We start from the raw sequence: 26,778 nt of genomic DNA on the forward strand, positions 1-26,778 counted from the left end.
GAACTAAAGAGACTCGATGAGAGTGAAGGAGGAGAGTGCAAGAGCCTGCTTAAGACTAAATATTAAAAACATTATGATCATGGCATCTGGCCCCACTACTGCATGGCAAATAGAAGGGGAAAAGGTGGAAATTGTGACAGGTTTCCTCTTCTTGGGCTCCAAAATCACTGCGGACGGTGACTGCAGCCATGAGATCAGAAACGACTGTTTCTTGGCAGGAAAGTGATGACAAACCTAGACAGCATGTTGAAAAGCAGACGTCACTCTGCCGACAAAGGTCCGTATAGTCAAGGCTGTGGTCTGCCCACTGGTCACACTTGGTTGTGAGAGCTGGACTGTAAGAAGGCAGAGCACCAAGGAATTGGTGCCTTTGAACTGTGGTGCTGGAGAATTCTCCCACTTGCTCAGGCGAAAAACCGTGGGAGTCATCCTGGACTCCTCTCTTTCCAGCTCCACATGGACTCTATTGGCAAACCCTGAGCTCTACTTGGAAAATACACTCAGATCCAAGTCCTCCTCAGCCTGCTCTTTCTTGAAACTTCTCATCTATTTTCAACAAAGCAGTCAGAAGCTTTTTTTAAATTATTTTTTTGGCCACACCACTCTGCATATGGGATCTTAGTTGCCCAACCAGGGATCAAACCCGTGCCCCTATAATGGAAGTGCAGAGCCCTAGCCACTGGACCACCAAGGAACGCACCCAGAAGCCTCTTCCAGCGCATCTGACCACACAACACGTGTGGTTCAAAACCGTTCCAATGAATTCCTAGCTCCAAGAAATGTTGAAGACGTTGCAACGGTCTACATATGACCTGACCCCTGGCTACCTCTCTCTTACCTCCATTTCTTTCATCTCTCCTTGCTTACGTCCACCCCAGCCAAGCTGTTCCCTGAACATGTAAACACTCTTGTCTTAGGGCCTCTGCACCTGTTATTTTCTTTGCTTGGGAAGCTCTTTCTCTATACACATGAATGGCTCTCATTTTCTTTGATCTCTATTCAAATGTCACCTCAGTTAGGAGTTCCCTGTTCTTTTTTTAAAACAAGTGTCAAAAAATAAATAAATAAATAAAACAAGTGTCTCTGCTTCCAATCCCAATCTGCCCAACCCCCTTTCCTATTTCCCCTTCCTCTATGACGTGAATCACTATTGCTACTTTATAAATTTCACCTGCTTACTAGCTAGTTCCCACAACTGTAAGCAGGAACATTCATCTGTGTTGTTCCCAAGCACGTAGAAGAGTGCCTCCCACAAAGCCAAGTAACTATTTGCTGAAATGAATGACTTTCCTGAATGTACAACTACTCTCCAACCATATTAGGTGTTAAGGAAGGTAACATCCGAAACTCTCACAAGGCAAATAAGCTACCTTCAGAACTAAACTTAACCTGGCACATTTTAGGCAATTAATATAGTAGGTGCTTGTTATGAAAAATGATGAAACTCTATTTACCCTGTACAAAAAATTCTGTAAAGCTTCCTTATCAATCACTTGAATATTCACTTATGTATTCAATAAATACTAATATGCTCGGCACATGCAGTTTGCCCAAGCAAAACCTCTGAAAGAAATGGCACTTATCATATTAACATCTCCCACAGCTAAATGGACTAGGGAGTGCCGGGGTCCAGCCCCGGTGGATCCAGGGAATTCGAAGCGGGACGGCGTCGGCGAAGATCAGGAAACAATTGCTTAATTATACGTTAATTAAGGATATAAAGAGTAATAGAATGAGGATAGCTCAGTAGGAAAATTCAGTGGAGAAAAGAGGCTGAAATAAGGATAGCTCAGTGAGGAAATTCAGTGGAGAAAAGAGGCTGAATAATTCAGCCAGAAGGTAAGAGAAAGAACGACATGGTGAGACCAAGTTTCGGTGAACAAGGCCCACACTTTATTTTCCAAAGTAGTTTTTATACCTTAAGTTATGCATAGAGGATAATGGGGGATGGGGTAGAGTCATGCAGTAAGCCAGGCTTTCTTCCTGCAAACATATCATATGCAAAAGTTTAGGTGATTTGCATCATCTTCTGGCCCGGAGGCCTTTTTCTCTAAAGGTGATTATTCTCAAGTCAGGCGCCAGCCTCCAAAAAGCATTAGATAAAGTTGCATTCCTACAGAGCAAAGGTGTGGTGGGCTATAACAAGAAAAAGAATTAATTCAAGGGTCCCAGGTTACAAACATTAAAGCTACTATTTAAACCAATTATATTAATCAATACACTGCCAGGGACACAGCAGGTAAGGGATATGGAGACTTAGCAGCAAACATTGGCCCAACAAGTGAAAATCCCTTCACCAATACAATTTCTAATCAATCTTTTGACTGCTCAAAGGAATCTGTATTTAGACAGTTTAGAACATCTCATGCCTCTCACAGTTTGGAGGCTCTGAGCAATCACATGTGGCCGGAAGAACCTATTCAGGCAGGCTAGAGGACTTCCAAGGGAGTTTGTAGGTTGAAACACTGTCACACCCAGGAATTATTAACTGGAGCTATAAGCTAACTCTTTTTTCAGAGAGGTAGTGGGGGACAGCCCCCCGTAAAGTCAGAAGTGTAGGTGAAAGCACAAAGCAGAAAGTAGGCAGACTCTGGTTTTGGGGGTAGATTGCTCGAGAATTTCCAGGGAGACTCCTGAGGCTTGATCCCGCCTTTGCGTATGCCAAGCCTCCTTCCTCATGACCTTTGCCAGAGGCGGAGCTCGCTCCCCGCAAGGGAGAATCTCAGGCTATGGACACCAGTGCTTTAGACTGAACTAAACCAGTATTATGTTCTACCTCTCTAGAGAGTTTGAACAGAGAGACTCACACAGATACAGTCAAATGGATGGCAGATGGAACTGCAAGGCGGTGGTGAAGACAACGGCTTGGGCAACCATGTCAGGCAGGGCACGTGAGGAAGGTGTGGGGAGGCTAGGAGACAGGCAGGCAGGCAGGCAAGAAAAGGTGCTGGAGGAGAACGACAGTATGACTTCGGAGCAACAGAACACAGGCTTAGCGCCCAAGCAGCCAGGCCCAGTCCTCTGACATTCAGCTTCAGACAGGCTTTCTGCCCTAACCTTGGATTATCAGCAACACTGTTTTACAGTTGGTTGTATCTTTACAATACTATCCTTTACCCAAAAAAGCCTGAGTTGTTCTTTTTACATCTTTCCATAGGCTCCAACTTACCATATGTATTCCAAAGAAAAGCATTCAGATAGTCAAGTTTTTTTAAAAAGTTATTTATTTTTAAAGGCATTAATAAAAAGCTTAACATACTTACTAAGAAAGTTACAATATACAAATGGGCTCAGTTGCAATTTTGATGGATTGACTTTCTGCACTGTGTGTGACCTTGAGTTTCTTTTAATCATATTTCCGTTGTTCAGTTATTCAAACTGATTATTCCCTTAAAATATCTGTTTATTTAAGCATGAGTCACATGCAATAAGGGGAAATGCAGATGACATGCACCCATCCAAGTGTGCATGAAGAAAATGATGAAACATTTGTTCACTTCAACCAGGGCACATCAAAATACCATCTCCTTGGGAGAGAGCTACACCTGAATCTGAAAGATAAAAAACCTAAATACAATCATGAATCTAAACAAAACCTATTTTCATATAAAATCATGAAGAGAGAAAACAGCAACACCGTCATCAGGGTAAATAAAACTAGAATAAAAATGTGCTAATGTAAAAGACAATGTAATCCTAATTTCGATCTTTATGGGATAGTTAGGTATTTAGACAAACTGTGAGATTCATTTGAAGGAATAGACAAGAGTATTCTTTAAAAAAAATCTTAAGGACCACTGGTATCTGATTTGTCCTAACAGAATTTAAGACATATTAAAAACAATGATAAAACTTACGTGTTAAAAAGAACAGTAATTAGACCAACACAAATGACATTCTACAATTACAGTAACAATAAAACCAGAAATTAAACCTAACTACCTAAAATTAAAATTTACTAAAAATTTCTAGAATTAAAAACAATTTTGAAATTTGGAATATCTAGAAAACAAGAATTCTACAGAATCAACTAAATTTTCAGAGAAAAATTTATGGTCCTGAAATGTCCATTTTAATAAATAACAGATAGGAAGACATTTTTAAAAACGTGTATGGAAAGCAGAGAGTGGAAATCAATCCTGAGTATATCATCTGGGTCCAGTTTTAATTTCTGTGTTTGTTTTTCTTTCTTTTTTTATTGGCTGAGTCTTGCCTTAGTTCCCTGATTAGGGACTAAACCCAAGCCACAGCAGTGAAAGCACCAAATCCTAATCACTGGACCACCAGGGAATTCCCATTTTTGAGTTTCTTATTCAAGCAGTTCTAACTATTTATAAGGATTCAGGACTCACTCTGAGTGATCTGCCAAAGAACAAAGATTTAAAAAATAAATAAAAAATTTTAATTAAAAAAAAAAAACTATCTTGCAGTTAAGCTGTAACTCTATTGGACTCTTTCATAAATCTACAATGTAGAATCTTAGTGATTTAATTATCCCTTACTTGAAACATTCTGTTAGTCTTCATCTCAGGATTTAACTCACTGTGGTAGCCAGCCTTCAACAGAGTCCCCAGTGATACCTGCCCTTATCTAATCCCCTCCCATTGGCTGTGGGCTGCACTTCGTCAAAAGGATAGAAAAAGGTGAAAGAGATGGTGTGTGATTCAGAGACCAAGCCATAAAGTGTATGGGGTGTTGATCACTGTGCACTGGGTTACTCACTCTGGAGAAGCCGACCGTTATCTGCTTGTGAGGACTCTCAGGCTGCCTATGGAGGGTCCCAAAGAGCAAGAGAGCCTCCTGACAACAACCATGCGGGGGGGCTTGAAGCAGCCACTCCAGCCCCAGAACTCTGAGATGATCATTGCCTTGAGGCTGATGCCTTGCAGTCTTAGGAGAACTACCCACCTCAGTTGCCCTTGCATTTCTGACCCATAGAAACTAGAGATAAATAAATATCTGCTGTTTCAAGGTGCTAAATTTTAGGATGATTTGTTATGGAGCAACAGATAACACGTTCACCAATGACCTCGAGCTGTGCTTAAAAAAAAAAAAAAAAAAAAGACTAAAAATAAGAACATGAAAGGATGGAATCACTGGAAAGGATGATGAAATAAATCATTAGCAGTGAAATAAACATCAGTGTTACACCATCCTTCAGTATTTCTATTCTGTTGTCCAAAATACCGGATTATCTTTCAAGAAGTGTTAATGGAAGTCTAGAGACACCATCCTTGTAATCTTTTTTTTTCCTATAAGCTTTTTTTGATCACAGTTGAAAATTCAGACCTTTTCATTTTTCTGTCCATAAAAGCAAAGAGAACAAAATCGACAGAGAGAGTCAGTTCAAAATTATTAAAATGAGGACTTCCCTGGTGGTCCAGTGGTTAAGAATCAGCCTTCCAACGCAGGGGACCTGAGTCCCATCCCTGGTCAGGGAGCTCAGATCCCATGTGCTACAGGGCAGCTAAACCCACACGGCACAGCAGCTGAGCCCACACGCCACAGCTAAGACCCGATGCAGCCGAAACAAATAAATGAAATAAAAAATGAAGAATCCGCCTTCCAATTCAGGGTATATGGGTTTGATCCCTGGTCTGGAAAAACCCCACATGCTGCAGAGCAACTAAGCCCGTGGGCCACGACTACCCAGCCTGTATGCTCTAGGGCCCATGCATCCCAACAGGGTAAGTCACCGCAATGAGAAGTCGGCACATTGCAGTGAAGAGTGGCCTCTGCTCACCGCAACTAGAGAAAGCCTGCATGCAGCAATAGACCCAGCACAGCCAAGAAAAAGATGAAAGAAACAACTGATGCCTAACCTCTCATGACGGGTTAAAAAAATCTGACCTGAAAAAACTCTGAAATCTCACTCCCATTCACTACTTTCTCTCCTCTTTGACATTCCATCCAGTCTATGCTCTAAGCCCACCTAGACTTCAAAACACTGTGCCCGATACTGAAGACATGATGGAGAATGGGGTCTAGTGCCTTATCGCTAACGATGGAGGGAAGACAAACACATAATAAGGATAATATACAGTGACAAATAAGCAGAAAACAGAAGAGGGGAACTAACACAGATGGGGAACGCGTAAGAAGGCTGAGTAGCATCAGAGACAGGGGCATCACCTGGGCTAACGCAGGCCCTGAAACACACTGTCCTAATGCTCCAGTTTGTATGTTCTCTGACTGGAACACTTCAACCCAATTCACCCCTTGCCTAATCTTTCTATTCACCTTTTTAGACTTAGCACTTAGCTAAAGAACTTTAATTGAATAAAAATGACTTTAATCGAAGAATGAAATATAGGCAACTACACAGTTAAGTGTGAGGATTTATATTATTTTAAAAATACCCCTCCCAGGAATGCATCGATTTGGAAAAGATGTTTTTTGAAATTTGCTTTTCAAGGTAACATAGAAATATCCACCAAGAATCATAATGTCCATACTTTTTATTAAGAGTCACAGCACAGAAAGTTACCTTAAGGCTAAGACAGAAGAGAATCAAGCACTATATAAAAGAAGGTATTTACTAATGTTATCAAGACACCAAAGGTTACTGAACTAAAGGAACAGTGACATAGCATACAAACAATCTAACAGAATGTGTCAAAACATTAAAAATGTGATGTTAAGTGCGGATATGTACACCCACACACAGGCACAAAATACTGATGACAAACGTATCAAAATATAGATGAATATGGACCAAAAGTGTAAAATAAAGGCGAAATGGTTGTCTGAGGAGGCCCTACAAACAGGTGAGAAAAGAGAAGTGAAAGGCAAAGGAGAAAAGGAAAGATATACCCGTCTGAATGCGGAGTTCCAAAGAATAGCAACAAGAGATAAGAAAGCCCTCTTAAGTGATCAATGCAAAGAAACAGAGGAAAATAATAGAATGGGAAAAAAACTAGAGATCTCTTCAAGAAAATCAGAGATACCAAGGGAACATTACATGCAAAGATAGGTACAATAAAGGACAGAAACAGTATGGACCTAACAGAAGCAGAAAGCTGAATGCCGAAGAACTGATGCTTTTGAACTGTGGTGTTGGAGAAGACTCTTGAGAGTCCCTTGGACTGCAAGGAGATCCAACCAGTCAATCCTAAAGGAAATCAGTCCTAAATATTCACTGGAAGGACTGATGCTAAAGCTCCAATACTTTGGCCACCTGATGTGAAGAACTGACTCACTGAAAAAGACCCTGATGCTGGGAAAGACTGAAGGCTGGAGGAGAAGGGGATGACAAAGGATGAGATGGTTGGATGGGATCACTGACTCGACGGATGTGAGTCTGAACAAGCTCCAGGAGTTTGTGATTGACAGGGAAACCTGGTGTGCTACAGTCCATGGGTCACAAAGAGTCAGACACTACTGAGTGACTGAACTAAACTGATCCTTACTGTATCACAAATCAAAAAGCAAGTCTGATTGTCTATAGTGATACAAAATTTCATCTCTGATTCTAAGGATATCTCTTTAAAAAATTTTATTTTTTAATTTATTTACTTATTTTTGGCTGCGTTGGGTCTCAGGGCTTAGTTGCCCTGTGGCATGAGGGATCTTAGTTCCCTGACCAGGGGCTGAACCCATATCCCCTGCATTGGAAGGCGGATTCTTAACCACTGGACCACCAGGGAAGTCCCTTAAGGATCTCTTTATTGTAAAGGTGTGTTTTGCCTTCCACACCACCAACCAACAAGTATTTGCTGAAAAGATACTTTGACATCATGAGGATTCTAGAGGGGATACAGATCTACCTTATATCAAATAGTTTTGCATCAAAATGTCTTTAATATAGTTTTACATTAACTTTTTTACTTTTCAACATTTTAATTTTCAAACATATATTTGCCACAAACTATAAAATTCATATAAAAGTAAGATTCTCTTTTAAAATGATGGCAGACTTACTCCTTAATTGAAATTTGAGTACCTTCCTTCTTTTTGACTTTGTTTGAAACCCTGTAAGGAAAATAAAGGAATTTAGAAGAACAGAATACACATTTTATATAGAAGTAAACATTGTTTCACATATTTCATTAATTCTCTTTAATAAAATATCATCAGAAAGTAAGTTTATAGCCTTCAAATGCGCTTTTTTTAAAAAAAAAAAAAGGTTTTTTTTTTTGGATATGGACCATTTTTAAAGACTTTATTGAAGTTGTTACAATATTGCTTCTGTTTTTGTTTTGCTCTTTGTGGCCCCTAGGCATGTGGAAACTTAGCTCTCCCACCAAGGATCAAACCTGCACTCCTTAATTGGAAGGAGAAGTCTTAACCATTGGACATCTGGGGAAGTCTCTGAAAGGTGCTTTAAAGTAAACAATTTCCTCAAGATGTCACGAAGTCTAAGATATACATACAATGTGTCATACTCATTTATTAAAACCATTAAAATGTTTTGGCATTAGACAGAGGCACTTTACAGGTGAAGAATGGAATGTTTGCCGCTTTTCCTGGTCTCAAAGCACAGAGTCCTGCTCCTGGCTTCCGGCCTCGGTGCCTGCTACCTTCCCCCACACATACACTAACTTTCTAGTTCACTAATCTCTATCTTTGAGGCCATAAGATGTATTTAAAAGTGATTTTTTAGTAATAAGTACCAAAGTTAGAGCCTATGCTATGTTATTTTAATAATATTACCCTCATTTATTTTCTGTTAGGATTTCTAGAAAAAGAAAAAGGTATAGGTTAAGAGCTAGACCCAAACCTCTGTTGCCCATATGGGAACAGGTTAGCAATGGAAAAGTTGTCAAACATGTATGCTTCTGTGGAGCAACAGTTAAGCACTGCAAGCTGAAGGCAACAGTCTCTAAAACACACGTAAAGCCACTGGAAAACATGACAATGAATAGTAGCTTCTTCTGTTTAATGGTAACAATTTCCAAGAGAAAAAAAATGCAAGACCTAGAAAATGGGAATTTGTTTCTGAATATGAACCTACGTTTATATTTTAATTTATACAGATACCCAAGTAATGCCTCTAAAAGTAAAGATCATTTTCTCTGGAACAAACTAATCATAGCTTAGTACTGAATTTGTGGCAAATATATCAGACAAGGCTCCTCTCCCAGGAACTGTTGCTTGGAACTGTGGAAAGAAACAGAAATAGCTGTGGTTTGCTGATCAGGACCGGTGTTCAGCCTGTTGAGGACTTCCCTGGTGGTCTAGTTGTTGAGAATTCACCTTGCAATACAGGGACACAGGTTCAATCCCTGGTCTGGAAACTAAGATCTTCCATGGCGAGGAGCAACTAAGCCTGCGAGCTGCAGCTACTGAAGCCTGCACGCTATGGAGTGGGCAGGCTGCAATCACTGAGCCTACACACCGCAACTCAGAGAGTCTGTGCACCACAACGGAAGATCCTGCACACTGCAGCTAAGACCCAACAAGCCAAATAAATAAATATTTTAAAAAACATAAACAACAAAGTCTACGGAAAATCTGCTAGGTTTTAACAACAGTTGAATCAAGTACATGAAATATGAATATTTGAGCACAGTTAACTCACTGTACTCACTTCAACTCTAACTTTCATCTATGTCATCTTTCAAATCAAATATATTCTAACGCATTAGAACATCCCACTTTTAAAAAATACGCTTATTTATTTGGCTGTACTGAGTCTTCATTGTGGCATGAGGGAGCTCAGCTGTGGTATGTGAACTCTTAATTGCCGTGTGGGGGATCTAGTTCCCCGACCAGGGATCGAACCTGGGCCCCCTGAACTGGGGGCATGGAGGTTAGCCACTAGACCACCAGGCAAGTCCCAGAACATCCATATTTGTAACTGCTCTTCATCAGAGTTATAAAAGATGAAAGCAATACGGTGTATAACTATTTTAAGGCTGTGGCAAAACAGACGTTTTCAAGTTGCACTCGTGGCAATACACATGAAAAGAATTGTGAAAAGTCGGTCAACAGTATCAAAAGTTATTAAAATGTTTTTTTAATTAAAAGTTTATACTTTTTGACCCAATAATGGTACTTCCAGATATCATACGAAACTAATCTGCAAGAAGCTTGCTAATGTTTAACATTTAGCAAATGATGAACTTATTCTGAACCAGACACTGTTCCTGATTCTAGAGATTCAAGGGTTATAAGACAAAGTCCCTGCTCCCATGGAGCTTACATTCTACTGGAGGGAGACAGTTAAACAGGTAACGAAAATCATACCAGAAACAGTAATTGCCACACAGAGAATCTAAGCGGGGTGATACAATAGAGAGGAAGGGTGGATCTCTTCTAGCTTAAATATTTCTAGGCAAGATGGAATTTCAGTTAAGATCTGAATAACAAGTCAGACAAGTTAACTATAGGGTAACAGCTTTCCAAACTAAAGAATAATGAGTGCAAAGGTCCAGAAGACGGTATAAACCTGGACGTGAGCAAGAAGAGAGGCCAGGGTGGCAGGAGTATAGTTGAGTAAGAAGAGCAGGGAATAAACTGTGGGCAAAGAACCTGACAAGATACGGTGCATCATCTTTGCAAACCACAACGAGGGTTTTGGAGTTTAACCTGTGACTGGAAGCTATCAGAGGGTATTAAAAAAAAGACACGATATGCTTTACATTTTAAAATATCGCTCTAGCTGCTGTATGCAGAATGGATTTGGCAGAATGGGATGTGAGATTTCATAAGCAAAAAGAATACTTGGGATCTGGTGCAGTTAGGTGAGAGATGTTGACTTATCCAGAATATATACAGAGCTATTACAGCTCATCAACCAAAAAGACAGGTAAGGGATTTGAACAGACAGTTGTCCAAAAAGATATATATATAAATGGCCAATAAGCACATGAAAAGATGCTCAACGTCATCAGTCAATAGGGAAATACAAATGAAAACCATAATAAAGTATCACTTCACACCCACCAGAATGGCTATGATCCAACAAGGAGGCAACAATACATGCTGGTGAGGAAGTGGGGAAACAGGCCCCTCACACACTGCGTGAAGCTACATAGGATGATGTGGTCACTCAGAAAACAGCACAATGGTTCCACTAGAGTGGCCTTTTGAGCCAGCAATTCCATTCCTACGTCTATATCCAAGAAAACGGAAAACCACTGTGTCCATACAAACTTTGTAGACAAATGTAGAGAACAGAATTATTCACTGTAGCCAAAAAGAGGAGACAACCCAAATGTCCGTCACCTGATTAATGGGTACACACAATGTCTTACCATCCACACAGTGGAATGCCATTCAGCAGTGGCAGGAGCATCAGTACACGCTAAAGCAGAGGAACAGCAAGAAACACAGGTCAAGTGAAAGAAGCCAGGGACAAAGAGTCATGTATTGTACCATTTCATCTATATGAAATGTTCAGAATAAGCAAATCCTTAGAAGGCAGATTAGCAGTTGCCAGGAGGTGGGTGCAGAGGATATTACTAGTGACTATTACCAGGTATGGCTTTTTTAAAATACAAAATAAAAATATTCTGGAATTAGGTAGTGAGAGTGGTTGTACCTTTTGAATACAATTTAAAAACCAATTAATTGTACTTTTTAAGAGTGAATTATGGGACTTCCCTGATGGTCTAGTGCCTGACTCTGCACTCCCAGTGCAGGGAGTCTGGGTTCAATCCCTGGTCAGGGAACTAGATCCCACATGCCACAACCAAGATCGGAGATCTTGAGGGCCACAACTAAGACCCTGTGCAGCCAAAGCAGTGCATAAATATTTTAAATAATACATAAAATAGTCATTATGTCTCAGTTAAGAGACGATAGTATCCTGAATGGGTATAACAGCAGGGGAGTGAAAGCAAAGTGCACTGATTCAAGATCTGTATGGACATAAGTCAACAGAATTTTCTTACAAATTGGTTGAAGAAAGTGAAGGAAAGTGAGGAATCAATTAATGCTAATTCCATGCCTGTGCCTTGAGAGAGTGGTGCTGCTGGCGCACCAACGTCACTGCTTTCTGAGACGTCAGAGGCTGTGGGAACGGCGGTGTATGAGATGACTCTCGTCGTCCGGTGCTGGTGAGATGTGTTTGAGATGCACCTAACAGCCAGCCAGGTGGTGGGGGAAAACAGCCAGCTGGATAAACCAGTCTGATGTTCAGAACTAAACATCTGAGAATTTAACAGTACAAACATGGCATTTTAAGTCCTGGAGTAGATGAGGTCACCTAGTGAGTTTATAGCTCGAGAAGGGGGCTATATATATTGGGCATGAGGGATCTCACACAGATACTGGGTGGAGGAGGAAAAGGTGTCTACGGAGTCTAGAAGGAGCAGCCGAGAAGGAAGACTTAGGACTAGCAGACTACAACATGTTATTGAAGGCAGGAGAAAAAAGTGTAGTCAAATAGATCAAAACATTGCTGAGAAGTAAGAGATAAAGCAGAGAACTGAAAAACGGAGTCAGCAATCTGGAGGTAAAAAATCTGAATACAGTGGGGAAGACAGAAGTCTACCCGATAGACCTGAAAAAATGATACAAAGTAAGGAAGCAAAGAAGACAACTAGACGTAACTTTTTAAAGAAGTCTGTCTATAAAGGGGAGAAAGAAATGATGTGGTAACTAACTAGGGAAGTTAGAAAGAATATAGTTGAAGTAAACGGTCACTCAGTTTAGTGAAACTGGCCACCAAAGGACTGATGAATAAGAAAAGCAAATTTCGCTATTCTTCTGTGTGTGGCTGTGCTTTGTTGCATGCAGAATCTTAGTTTGCCAACTAGGGATCAAACCTTTGCTCCCTGCAGCTTTAAATAGCTATACTGTTCAAACTGAAGGTTTTGTGGCCACCGTGTTGTCAGACAGTAGTTAGTATTTTTTAGCAATAACATACTTTAAAATTAAGGTTTGCACACTGTTTTTAAGACATCATGCTATTATATACATTCTAGAATACAGTATAATGTAAACATAATTTTTGTATGTACTAGGAAACCAAAAGAGTCACATGCCTTGCTTCACTGAGGAATGCCTACAGTTTTTAACTCTAAGGATCTACCTAACGTAAGAAACCACTTTTTAGTTACAAGCAAAACAAAGTCACAAAACCACAAAGTGACCGTCAGGGAAGATGCTGAGTGATCACTTACCATGTAATAACCAGTATGATAACCACTCATGTACCAAGAGATTAACATACTTCCCAAAGCATCAGCATCATCCAGAGAATCTGGACATATGGGAGGTGGTGGGGGAATCATCTGGAAACAGAAAGATATACTTTAAAGTCAGTAGACAAAAATACAAAGTATGGAAATGTATTTCATGTACAGAATGCTCAATGTTAGTTGTATCTTTCCTGACATCCCATGTCATCTCTTGGTTAAATTTTTTTTTTTTTAAATCTGGGATTTGGAGAAAGCTAACCAGTAATGAATAACAAAAAAAGACCAATAAAATTAAACTGAACAAGAACCAAAAGACAACAGGTCCCATAAAATATTTAAACATTTTGCTTTCATTAGACCTATTTATCTGTTCCATTATGAATCTACAGGTAAAAAACCAAGGATAGATACTTCTATGATTTTCCTCAAAGAACACCCACAGAGCATTTCAAGTAAAGGTTCTGGCTAGAACATCTATACTGCCCCCACACCAACACAGTTTGCCAAAACAACTGTCTTTGTATTTCACCTATTACTGATATTTAAAAGTCTACCATTAGCTATCCACAGTCTACATGCCTTGAAAGGTAAAACACTGATCCCTAAGCATGGTGTCATTAAATCCTTCTAGACAGGAGCTACTTCCCTTAGAACGAGACACTTCTGCCAGGAAGGAAGCACGCACAGCAGGGCTCAGAGCCGGGTCCCTAAGAGGACTGAGTCTGGGCATTAAAAAGAAAAACCCGAAGGTTTAGCCTGAACTTTTACCCATCAGAACCTGGCCACAGGGATGGTATACAACGACATTTCCAAACTACCTGTGTTCTGGCTAAATCCCAAACTCTGTATTTAAGTACAGTTTAATCTGAATTCTTTTGCACTTACTGGTGGTCCAGCAGGAAATGGAGGCAGCCAGCGTGACAGGAAATGCGGTGGGGGTGGGGGTGGCGGCGGTGGGCCACTGAAGTTTAGACCTGACTATAAAGAGTATTTCAAAGGAAAATTTATTTACCAGTTTTAAAATGTAAAAAGCAAAAAAAAAAAAAAAAAAACCAACCCCAAAAACCCAAGGTCAAAAGATTCAAAATAGCTGCCCAGAATAACATCTATATTATTCATATCAAAAAGGTTAGATAGAATTTCACATACCAAATGCTGACATCATACAGATTCTTTTTTTTTTTTGGCTGGGGGGCGGCGGGTGGGGGGGAGGCGGGGTGCGGGAGGAAGGGAAGGAGGGCCATGCTGTAGGGCATGTAGAATCTCAGCTCCCTTACAAGAGATCTAACCCTCACCCTCTGCATTGGAAACACAGTCTTAACTGCTGGACCGACAGGGAAGACCCTAGACTCACAAATTTAGATTTTTCTCACTTCCTTTCTATATAGACGGTCAGGAAGTAAAAGCAAAATAAGGAAAAATTTTCATTATCTAGTAAGCAAGAGATCAAATATTCAGCAAGACGTTTCAATCATGTAAGACTATCTCTCCCACAATTTCATAAACTAAACTGTATCATCTATTGGATGTCCTTTCAGTTACACATGCTAACTTAAGAGTATGTATTATAAAAATATATATTATAAACTATAAACCTCTTCCTTAACAAGGAAATCAGCTCCCTGAGACCAACAAAGCATTATGTATATAAACTAAGAGGTCTGATCATTCTGAAAAACGTAATTTAATACAAATTTCAATAAGGAGCTCTCAACAGGAAATCCTAAGAAAAAGTTTTAATGTCATGCTTGATTAAAAAAAATGTTTAGTATTATTATTGCTTGAAGAAATCAATGCTTTAACAAGACAACTGGATAGGGATTTGGATTCTATGACAAAGGTAAAAACCTTTTTTATTTGTTACTGATAACCAAAAAAACTGTAAGTAAAAACAGTATTTACATTTTACTCTACAAAACAATCTGGGAGCTTCTTTGGATTTCACCTGTACCAGATGTAAATACTGGGTTCTCTTCCAATTTTTATATACCTTATACAAGTGCCATAAGGAACTAGAGTACAACATCCAGCTGATGATAAAATATTTTCAAATTTAAGTTTGCTAAATTATTACTCTAACACCTATACTCAATAAAAATTGTTGGGAAAGGCATTACTGTCTTATTTCCTTTTCAGGGAATTCTTGGTACCTATTCACAACACGTGTAGAAAGCTACAGAAGCTTCATGAGGGAGAGCTCTGGTGGTCCCGGCGGCCCGGGTTCAAGCCCTCGTCAGGGAACCGAGATCCTGTGGACTGCATCCACAGCCAAAAAAACACCCCAACAGTTTAACGAGAAAAGCTACAATTCACTTAATGCAGGGGCTGAAGGTTCCAATACTGTTAACCACGTCCTGGGAAACCTTTCCTGGATTGAAGTTTACCTTTCCTGGTCCCAGGCCTGATCTTGGCATATGGGGTGGTGGAGGCAGAAAAGAGTTCCATGGAGCAGCTCTCGACCTGATGTTATTTGGTTTATTTAGAGGAGACCTGGAGGAGTTCTCACTTTCATCTGTTGAAATTTGACTTTCATTTTCATTCTTTTAAGAGAAAGAAATATACGTATTTTTGTTATAAAGGCATCATTGAGAAAAATTTAAAGCTTCAGTGGATCAAAGTTTCTCATCTAGTCTCTGCTTCTAAGAATTCTAATTTTTTTTATCCTTACCTCCTGAGCATTTTGCTCTATATTAGCTACTTCAGAGGTTGGGGAAAGTAGATCAGACAAATTTTGCTCCTCTCTATTTCCATATCCAGTGTAAACCACAACACAGGTTTCTCTCTTAAAATCAATTGAAGCGATAGTAGCTGGGTAAATGCACCCGTCTTCTGACCAAATGGCACAACAGTTATCACCAACTTTCCACTGTAAAAGAAACCAAAGACACAAACACATTTCTTAAAAAAAAGTAAACTGTAATCCTGTTTGAGTGGGGTGGAGTTGGTGGTGGAGGAAGGAGTCTCCAGTTAACTGTTCTGGGAGACAGAATGTTACAGAGAAAAAGATTTGGGGCCCAAAACACATAAATTTGAATTCTAATCGAAATACCACATAATTCCGTCATTTATATAATCATGGACAAGTTTCTTAATTACTCTGAGCCGTGTTTTCCTCATCTGTTAAGTGGTTGTAGTATAATCTGCCTCACACATGTGCTGTGACAAACAGAGAGGATGGGAAGCATGACAAGTGTCCAGTATCCTGGCCCAGCGCACAGCAAGTTCCCAATCACACATCAGCTCTCTTCCCCCTTCATAAAGTGAAAGTAAAGTTGCTCGGTCGTGTCTGACTCTTTGAGACCCCGTGGACTGTAGCCTACCAGGCTTCTCCGTCCATGGGATTTTCCAGGCAAGAATACTGGAGTGGGGTTGCGACTTCCTTCTCCAGGGGATCTTCCCGATTCAGGGATCTAACCTGGGTCTCCCGCATTGTGGGCAGACGCTTTAACCTCTGAGCCACCAGGGAAGAGTTTAGCTCCCCCTTGGTAAAGAGGACACTAAAGCTACTAGTGAGATGCCAAAATAATTAATTACCTTCTAGGCTGACTGTTTAAATAGGAGAAGCGACTCTACCCAGAATATGTAGTCCCTGGGTATTAACAGTTTTAGGATTTTGAAGGAAAAGGAGGACACGTCTCAGTTTTAGAAAAGTCAAACACTGCCAATTCAGTGTAAGCCCTCAGGTACCCCTCCCATGAAGCACCACCTTCCTCCCCGCTACCCCAACATACAGTAGACACTGTCCTGAATTTAGCATGTGTCATTCCCTCCTAATCCCTTATGGTTTTATTAACATGCATGTTCCTGAACAATAGAAAAGTTGAGGTGCTTCAGAAATTTTATGATTACATGTCAATGGAAAACACTGTACTAATCATTTAATTAAAGATATTTTATACTATTTAATAAGGACAGTAACAAGAAATGCTCAGAAGTTAAATCTTGTGGTTTTAAAATAACCTGCTTTGAAGGACTTGTGGTGTTCTTTCTTTGGCTTTTATTCTTAGCAGATTTTCTCTTAGGTGTGCCTTTTGGTTTTTCTGAGGCTTCGGAAATGTCACCGTTCTTCAGAGCGTGCTATGAAAATGTGAATAGAAATGTGTTACAGAGTGATATATTATTAAAAAGTCACAATGTAACTCAGCCACTACAAAGTGGCCTCCAGGCCCTACCACCTCAGAGAGGCTCTTTGTCACCATCCCACAGGCTACAGAAACTGCTCTTGAAGATATCATATACTGATCACCAGCTCTAAGGACCCTTTCGAGCAAGTCTCCCCACTCTCAGCCTCTCTGTCAATCATTTTTCTTGATAGTCACAGCATTTTTGATGACATAGCAATGCAGAGCCCTAATGCTTTTATTACTTCTCTCGTCAAGTTTTAAACTTGGGCATTCCCAATAAGAACTGCCATCTTTACCTGCTTATGATCATCTATTCCTGTTACTTCAATTATGCTTACTATGCTAACAAACTTCCAAAACTATTATCTAGTTCTGGCTTTTCTCCTTAGTTCAATATTTCTGACCACCAATTTCATATCTTCACATTAACCCCACCACTAAAAGGAAACTATCTCTTGCCCACATCAGTTCTTTTTCTTTACTCAGTCTACTTCCCCCTTCAATATCACCAACCCATCCCACATTCAGCCCTATTTTGATCTGCATTTCACGGCACTCTCCTGGTAACTCTGGCTGTCATACAAGTCAGACAGTCTAAATGTATGTGGGAAAGCATGTTACTGGTCAATTTAGAGTTCATCCATGTTATCAAGGATGACATGCAGATCTCCTCTTTCCTTCATACTACAGGAGTGACCAGGAAAGGAAGTAGACGCTACACTTGGTGCTCTGCAGGGGAGTGTATGCTGTGCCCAGACTACTGACGGGCCAGGCATGATGCTCAATGAGACTAAACACCTCCAACAGCAGAGAAAATGATCATATTGGACAACTGTGTAAAAGTCTTGTTTAGGTTGCAAAAATACAGGCTTCACCCTGCAAATGAACTGTGTCTTTCTTGACATTCATCACCATCAGGAACACTTGATACCTCATAGGATTTTGGGAGGATTAAATTAATTTAATGCATGTAAAGCACATGGAACAGTGCCAGGAACACTATAAACACCTGCAAATACTCGTTACTGCACTACGGCTATTTATCATCAATATTATTTCAATAAGGGTTTGTTAAATATTTTAAAAGTATAATTTTGACTGTCCTTCCACTAATCTGAAATAGAAGACCCCAAAAGTTTGATATAGTGTAAATATATTCAAAATAATGTTTGAAAACTACTTAAATTGCCTCTGTTAAAGAGATGACATATGGTCAGGTTACCAACTTCTGAAGGAAGCTAATTAATTTATCTGTTATCCTTTAATCTTCAAAATTAGAACTGAATAATATGTACTGTAACACTTTGGTGTATGTTATCAATTTCTTCCCAAATGAGTATACATGAGGAAATAAGGAAAAGAATAAATAAACATTTCATACCTTAAATGAAGCCACAGCTTTATCATATGCTTTTATCAAAGCTGTATCATCCCAAACGTCAGAATCATCACTCTGGGAAAGGTAAAGAATAAAGATAACTCATGTTTGGTTGTGTTTCATCAAAAATGTGTGTGAGGAACAAGAGTTAATCCAGACATAATGTCACACTAAAAAGGGGTATTTTATAACCTAGATAAATCACAAGAAGCCCATTTGCTTAGAAATTATGTGACATTACCCCCAAAGCTAGACACAAGGAAATGTTCTAGGAGTGCCATGATGTAAATACTCTACAATGTAACTCTTATCCACCAACCATAAGTGGATCTGTTCAGGGGTAACCCAAGTTTCAGTCTTTTCTAAGAGCAGATGAAGGGGTTCAGTCTGGCAGAATGGGAAAGCACCCGGCCATCAGCTCAGCTGTATCTAGACTCTGGGAAGGCCGTTCTAACCACTGACTCTGTGGTCCAAAGAATATTTTTTCCTTTTGACCTTACAATGTGTCTAGATTGTTCAAAAAAAAGAATCCTCAAAATGTTTAAAGATACAAACCATTAAAAGTGATTTATCAATTAATTTTAATTTTAAAAGGCAGTGATATTAAATAATCAATACCTAAAATAATTAAGCTATTTCTTTTTATTTATATTTAATCCAATCCAAAAAGAAATATTTTTGAGCGCCCACCATGTACTAAGCACTTTTCACTGAGAGGTACATGAAATCATGTTCTCAGGAGAGATGGTCTAATCAGGGATATAAGACATATTGTCACACAAAACAAAAGAATGATATAAAACAAATACAATAAAATACTAAAATGTGAAGTCAAACAATAAGCGTTTTAATGCAAAAGTGGGAAGGAAAGGCTGAGGAAGAATTTTGCCATAAACTCCACTCCTGGTGTGGCGACCCACAATCAGGAGGAAACGCAAAAACCAGCATCTTCTTCCTGAGGAGGAAAAGGTCTGAACCCCAAATTAGGTATCCCAAGTTTTAAGACCAGTAACTGAGAGATGAGTCACCAAAACATCTAACTTAAAAAACAAAGTGGGACGTCCCTGGTGGTACGGTGGATAAGAATCCACCTGCCATGCAGGGGACACGGGTTCAATCCCTGCCCTGGGAAGACCCGACATGCCGTGGGGCAGCTAAGCCCGTGTGCCACAACTACTGAGCTTGCGCTCCAGAGCCCGGGAACCACAACTAGAGAAACCTGTGTGCCCCGAAAGTCCGTGCTCCACAACGAGAGGCCACTGCAACGAGAAGCCCATGCCCTTCAACCAGAGAGCAGCTCCTGTTCTCTGCAACTAGAGAGAGCCCTCGTGCAGCGACGAAGACCCAAATAAATTTTAATTTATTAAAAAGTCATTAATTAAAAATAAAACGGGTTACTATTAAAAAACAACAACAATAAAACAAGGGGTTTTTTATCTACAAGTCACACAAAGGAACAGAACTGAGGACTGGCTCTGAAAGGGTTCCCATGCTTGGAACCCCTCCTCCCCCATAATACCGGTGCGGAAGCAGCTGGCTGAGAGGTGCCCAGACTTTCTGTAAGAGGCTCATGTGCTTATCTTAAAGTGGTGGTCTGCAGGATACACATGCGTGCTAAGTCGCTTCAGTCGGGTCCCACTCTGTGTGACCCTATGGACTGTGGCCTGCCTGGCTCCTCTGCCCATGGGATTCTCCAGGCAAGAATACTGGAGTGGATGGCCATGCCCTCCTCCAGGGGATGTTCCTGACCCAAGGATGGAACCCAAGACTCTTACTTCTCCTGCACTGGCAGGCAGAGTCTTTACCGAGAGCCCCACCTGGGAAGCCCAGGCATTTAATTTATCATCTGTCTGGTGACCGGCTAGGACACTGAGACCAGAGGCGAGGAACACCGTCTTTATGCTGTCTGCCTCACTCCAGCCTACAAGGGCCATCTTTGCCCTCTGCTGCTCTCCACAGCACCAGTTATCTCCCACAGGGGACGTATGCACATCTGATGGCCTAATAATTTACGTCTGGTGTACTGGTTTTTACAGCTGCAGCCCAGGGTGGGCGCATGTTCTTGGGTCCCACAGGACCAACAGTCAAAGAAATGGTCCTTGGCAGGCTACTGCCCCCAGGGGACTGCACCAATAACAGACTGAAACACACCCCAGTCTTTCTGTGAAATAGGCCCATTGCTTGTCCAGAAAATTAGGCTTGAGGAGAAGGCTTCTAGTTTGGTGCATATCAGGGATCTATGGAGATGCTCAGAGGCTGCCAGATGCAACATTTTCACCCTCTCTGTCTGGCTCAAGCTCACTGTACTCTCTGAATGAAGCTTAATGTAACATGTGACATCAAAGGCACAATGTGGAGGGGAATAAAAATGCATAGCTCTAGAACCAATTCAAATTCAACTCATTAGCAACTTAAAATAGATGACTATAAATATAAGTTATTATATGTAAGACTCGTAACCACAAAGCAAAAAGCAAAAATCTATAGGAAATACTCAAAAGATAAAAACAAAAACATCTAAGCATACCATTAGATAAAATGATCAAACCACAAAGGGAGAGGAAATAAGGAGACAGAATAACTATGAGACCTCCAGAAGTTTAACAAAATGGCAGTAAGAAACCTACACAACAATTACTTAAAATGGAAATGAACAAAATTCTCCAATCAAAAGACAGCCTGGTTGAATGGATTAAAACAAAACACAAAACACCTATATGCTACCTACAGGGGACTCACTTCAGTGTTTACATTATTTTAGGTATCACTTATAATAAAGTAAGGAGGAATGTGTATGTCCAAAGACACAGAAGGCCAACAGGTACCTGGAAAGATGCTCAACATCACCAATCATTCAGTTCAGTTCAGTCGCTCAGTCGTGTCTGACTCTTTACAACCCCATGAATCGCAGCACACCAGGCCTCCCTGTCCATCACCAACTCCCAGAGTTCACTCAAACTCATTTCCATTGAGTTGGTGATGCCATCCAGCCATCTCATCCTCTGTCATCACCTTCTCCTCCTGCCCCTAATCTCTCCCAGCATCAGAGTCTTTTCCAATGAGTCAACTCTTCACATGAGGTGGCCAAAGTACTGGAGTTTCAGCTTTAGCATCAGTCCTTCCAAAGAACACTCAGGACTGATCTCCTTTAGAATGGACTGGTTGGATCTCCTTGCATTCCAAGGGACTCTCAAGAGTCTTCTCCAACACCACAGTTCAAAATATCAATTCTTCAGCACTCAGCTTTCTTCACAGTCCAACTCTCACATCCATACATGACCACCGGAAAAACCATAGCCTTGACTAGATGGACCTTTGTTGGCAAAATAATGTCTCTGATTCTTAATATGCTATCTAGGTTGGTCATAACTTTCCTTCCAAGGAGTAAGCGTCTTTGAATTTCATGGCTGCAATCACCATCTACAGTGATTTTGGAGCTCAAAAAAATAAAGTCTGCCACTGTTTCCACTGTTTCCTCATCTATTTCCCATGAAGTGATGGGACCAGATGCCATGATCTTTGTTTTCTGAATGTTGAGCTTTAAGCCAACTTTTTCACTCTCCTGTTTCATCAAGAGGCTTTTTAGTTCCTCTTCACTTTCTGCCATAAGGGTGGTGTCATCTGCATATCTGAGGCTATTGGTATTTCTCCGGGCAATCTTGATTCCACCCTGTGCTTCTTCCAGCCCAGCATTTCTCATGATGTACTCTGCATATAAGTCAAATAAGCAGGGTGACAATATACAGCCTTGACGTACTCCTTTTCCTATTTGGAACCAGTCTGTTGTTCCATGTCCAGTTCTAACTGTTACGTCCTGACCTGCATATAGGTTTCTCAAGTGGCAGGTCAGGTGGTCTGGTATTCCCATCTCTTGAAGAATTTTCCAGTTTATTGTGATCCACACAGTCAAAGGCTTTGGCATAGTCAATAAAGCAGATGTTTTTCTGGAACCCTCTTGCTTTTTCCTGATCCAGCGGTTGTTGGCAATTCGATCTCTGGTTCCTCTCCCTTTTCTAAAACCAGCCTGAACATCATTAGGTAAGTGCAAATCAAAACCACAATGATACATCACCTCACACCTGCTAGAATGGCTATTATGAAAAAGGCAATAACTGGTGGGAAGGAGGCTTAAAGGGAGGGGCTATATGTATACTTGTGGCTGATTCACTTTGTTGTACAGCAGAAATCAACACAACATTGTAAAGTAATTATCCTCCGATTAAAAATGAACTTGAAAAAATAAAATAAAATATATACACATTAAAAAAAAGATAACAAGTGTTGATGAGGATGGAGACGTAAGGGACAACAGTACACTCCTGGTGGGCATGTAAACCGGCACAGCCACTGCGGAAAACAGTATGAAGTTTCCTCAAAAAACAGAACCACCACATGATCCAGCAGATCCCACTAATGGAACCTACCCACAGAAAACAAAACACTGACTTGAAAAGGTACATGCGCCCTCCCCACACTCACTGCTTTATCACTTACAAAAGACGAGAGATGGAGATAAGCGAAGTGTCCAACAACGGGAGAATGGAAACAAAATGCATACAGGTTTTGCCCCCCACCTGAAAAACCTGAAAGTAGGATATTCCTATGAAATCTTTTATAAATGGAGACAGAATAAAGCAAAGAATCAATGACGTTAGAATATAACCTGCTAATGGATTAAAAAAAAATCAGGATAAAGCACAGATGCTCACAGGCACAGTTCAAAGCTACGCTGGCTTGACGCTGAGTTAGCTCCTGGGGAAGGAGCCTGGTGGTGCCACTCTCGCTGCTTGGGTGGCATGCGGCCTCTATCATGCCTTGCTGCAAAACAAAACAGTGTTATCTTTACTTTGCACTTTTTTTTTTTTTCATAAAAGTGAAAATCCTCTCTGGATTTCTTTCAGTTAATGAAAACACATATTAATGTACGTCTTTTATGAAACCAAAGTGGCAGAAAGTCAACTTAAAAAAGCAGGGGATACCTGTTCATATACAATAGAATATTATTCAGCCATAAGAAAGAATGAAATCTTGTCATTTGGAGACTACATGAATGGTCCCTGAGGGCATTACACTAAATGAAATGAGAAAGACAGATACATACCATGTGATCTTACTTTTATGTGGAATTTAGAAACAAAAACAAAACAACCAAACAACAATAAAAAGCCCAACCTCAAAGACTCAAAGAACAGACTGGCAGTTTCCAGGAACAGGGGTGGAGGGGTTGAAAAGGGCACTGGGAGTCAAAATGTACCAACTTCGAGTTATGAAGTCAGTCAGTCATGGGCTGTAACGTGCAGCATGCTAACTACAGTTAATAACACTGCACTACACGCTGCAAAATGCAAAACTCAGAATCTCAACACCAGGAAAAAACAATTGTAACCAAGTATGGTGACAGACATAACAAAAGATATACCCATTTGAATGCAGAGTTCCAAAGAACAGCAAGGATATAAGAAAGTCTTCCCCAGTGATTAATGCAAAGAAATAGAGGAAAACAATAGAATGAGAAAGACTACAGATCTCTTCAAGAAAATTAGACATACCAAGGGAACATTTCATGCAAAGATGGGCTCAATAAAGGACAGAAATGGTATGGACCTAACAGAAGCAGAAGATATTAAGAAGAGGTGGCAAAAATACACAGAAGAAGAACTCTACAAAAAAGATCTTCATGACCTAGATAATCACGATGATGTGATCACTTATCTAGACCCAGACATCCTGGAATGCAAAGTGGGCCTTAGGAAGCATCACTACGAACAAAACTAGTGGAGGAGATGGAATTCCAGTTGAGCTATTTCAAATCCTGAAAGATGATGCTGTGAAAGTGCTGCACTCAATATGCCAGCAGATTTGGAAAACTCAGCAGTGCACACAGGACTGGAAAAGGTCAGTTTTCATTCCAATCCCAAAGAAGTATTAGTTGCTCAGTCGTGTTCAACTTTTTGTGACCCCGTGGACTACAGCCCGCCAGGCTCCTCTGTCCATGGGATTCTCTAGGTAAAAATATTGGAGTGGGTTGTCATTTCCTCCTCCAGGGGACCTTCCCAGCTGTACATAAAGGAGACTTCATTAATGTGCATTAGAGGACACCCCAGGTTAACCTGTTATAGAAAACTGTCGCTTGAGTCTTTAAATTCTATACCAATTCTATACCTCTGGTTGGCCAATTGTTTGTTTGTTTATTTAGATTTTAAGGTGAATGACCTGGGGCTATTTGTTTCCATCAACCTGACTGCAAATCCCAAAGAAAGGCAATGCCAAAGAATCTTCAAAGTACCACACAATTGCACTCACCTCACATGCTAGCAAGTAATGCTCAAAATTCTCCAAGCCAGGTTTTGACAGTACATGAACCATGAACTTCCAGATGTTCACGCTGGATTTAGAAGAGGCAGGGAAACCAGGGATTAAATTGCCAACATCCACTGGATCATCGAAAAAGCAAGAGAGTTCCAGAAAAACATCTATTTCTGCTTTATTGACTACACCAAAGCCTTTGACTGTGTCAATCACAATAAACTGTGGAAAATTCTGAAAGAGATGGGAATACCAGACCACCTGACCTGCCTCCTGAGAAATCTGTATGCAGGTCACGAAGGAACAGTTAGAACTGGACATGAAACAACAGACTGGTTCCAAATAAGCAAACGAGTATATCAAGGCTGTATACTGTCACCCTGCTTATTTAACTTATATGCAGAGTACATCATGTGAAATGCCAGGCTGGATGAAGCACAAGGTGGACTCAAGACTGCTGGGAGAAATATTAATAACCTCAGATACACAGATGACACCACACTTATGGCAGAAAGTGAAGAGGAACTAAAAAGCTTCTTGATGAAAGTGAAAGAGGAGAGTGAAAAAGTTGGCTTAAAACTCAACATTCAAAAAACTTAAGACCATGACATCCAGGCCCATCATTTCATGGCAAATAGATGGGGAAACAGTGTAACAGTGACAGACTTTATATTTTGGGGCTCCAAAATCACTGCAGATGGTGAGTGCAGCCATAAAATTAAAAGAGGCTTGCTCCTTGGAAGAAAAGCTATGACCAACCTAGACAGCATATTTAAAAACAGAGACATTACTTTACCAACAAAGGTCCGTCTAGTCAAAGCTGTGGTTTTTCCAGTTGTCATGTATGGATGTGAGAGTTGGACTATAAAGAAAGCTGAGTGCTGAAGAATTGATACTTTTGAACTGTGGTGTTGGAGAAGACTACTGAAAGTCCCTTGGACTGCAAGGAGATCCAACCAGTCAATCCTAAAGGATATCAGTCCTGAATATTCATTGGAAGGACTGATGATGCTAAAGCTAAAACTCCAATACTTTGGCCACCTGATGTGAAGAACTGACTCACTGGAAAAGATCCTGAAGCTGGGAAAGGCTGAAGGTGGGAGAAGGAGGGGACAACAAGAGGATGAGATGGTTGGATGGCATCACCGACTCAATGGCCATGAGTTTGAGTAAGTTCTTGGAGTTGGTGATGGACAGGGAGGCCAGGCGTGCTGCAGTCCATGGGGTTGCAAAGAATCAGACATGACTGAACAACTGAACTGAACTGATGGTAACAGATTAACTAGTCTTATTGTGATCATTTTGAAATATGTATACATTTGAAATCATTACGCTGTACAACTAAAACTAATATAATGTTGTATGTCAATTATACCTCAATTAAAAAGAGGAAACATACGGTGGATGATCATGGGGGAAACAGGCTAGGAAATAGAAACTAAAAGGATTTAGATAGATAGAAAAGAAACTACCAAGCATTCTAAGGACAACCATGAGCCAAAAAAAGCATGGAAGCAAAAATAAACACACTGCCTGTATGATTCCACTCATATGAGGGACCTAAGAAGTAAAAGTCAGAGAAACAGAAAGCTGAATGGCAGTTACCTCAGGCTTTAAAAGAAGAGGAGGAAATAAATGTTTAATGGGTAGAGTTTCAGTTTTGCGAGATTAAAAAGTTGTGGAGATCTACTGTACTACAATATGAATATATTTAACACTACTGTAAACGTACAGGCTTCTCAGGTGGCACAGAGGTAAAGCATATCCATGCCAATGTGGGAGACGCAAGAGACACAGGCTCCATCCCCGGGTCGGGAAGACCCCCTGGAGGAGGAAATGGCAACCCTCTCCAGTATTCTTGCCAGGAAAGCTCCATGGACAG

At 40.5% G+C, this 26,778-nt stretch overlaps 1 protein-coding gene across 6 annotated transcripts in view; it reads right to left on the reverse strand.

Moving 5' to 3' along the window:
• Positions 1-3,385: 3,385 nt before the first annotated feature.
• Positions 3,386-26,778, reverse strand: part of LOC147350500 (survival motor neuron protein) — a 32,207-nt gene continuing 8,814 nt past the window's right edge. The window contains exons 2-10 of one of the 6 annotated variants that reach the window (XM_086362097.1): positions 18,594-18,665; positions 17,049-17,165; positions 15,757-15,954; positions 15,473-15,628; positions 13,974-14,066; positions 13,071-13,181; positions 11,199-11,248; positions 7,921-7,971; positions 3,386-3,551 (exon numbers count right to left, since the gene is read on the reverse strand). In XM_086362097.1, coding sequence (XP_086218223.1) covers positions 3,494-3,551; positions 7,921-7,971; positions 11,199-11,248; positions 13,071-13,181; positions 13,974-14,066; positions 15,473-15,628; positions 15,757-15,954; positions 17,049-17,165; positions 18,594-18,665 — 906 coding nt within the window. In that variant the 3' untranslated portion in view covers positions 3,386-3,493. Of the gene's footprint in view, positions 3,568-7,920; positions 7,972-11,198; positions 12,096-13,070; positions 13,182-13,973; positions 14,067-15,472; positions 15,629-15,756; positions 15,955-17,048; positions 17,166-18,593; positions 18,666-26,778 lie in introns of those variants that run through there. The other 5 variants (XM_086362098.1, XM_086362099.1, XM_086362100.1 and 2 more) reach the window with 5 other exon arrangements.

Source organism: Bos grunniens, chromosome 20 (genome assembly GCF_055505025.1).
Source record: "Bos grunniens cultivar Pamir isolate PY7600 chromosome 20, Bosgru_T2T1.0, whole genome shotgun sequence".
Lineage (NCBI taxonomy): Eukaryota > Metazoa > Chordata > Mammalia > Artiodactyla > Bovidae > Bos > Bos grunniens.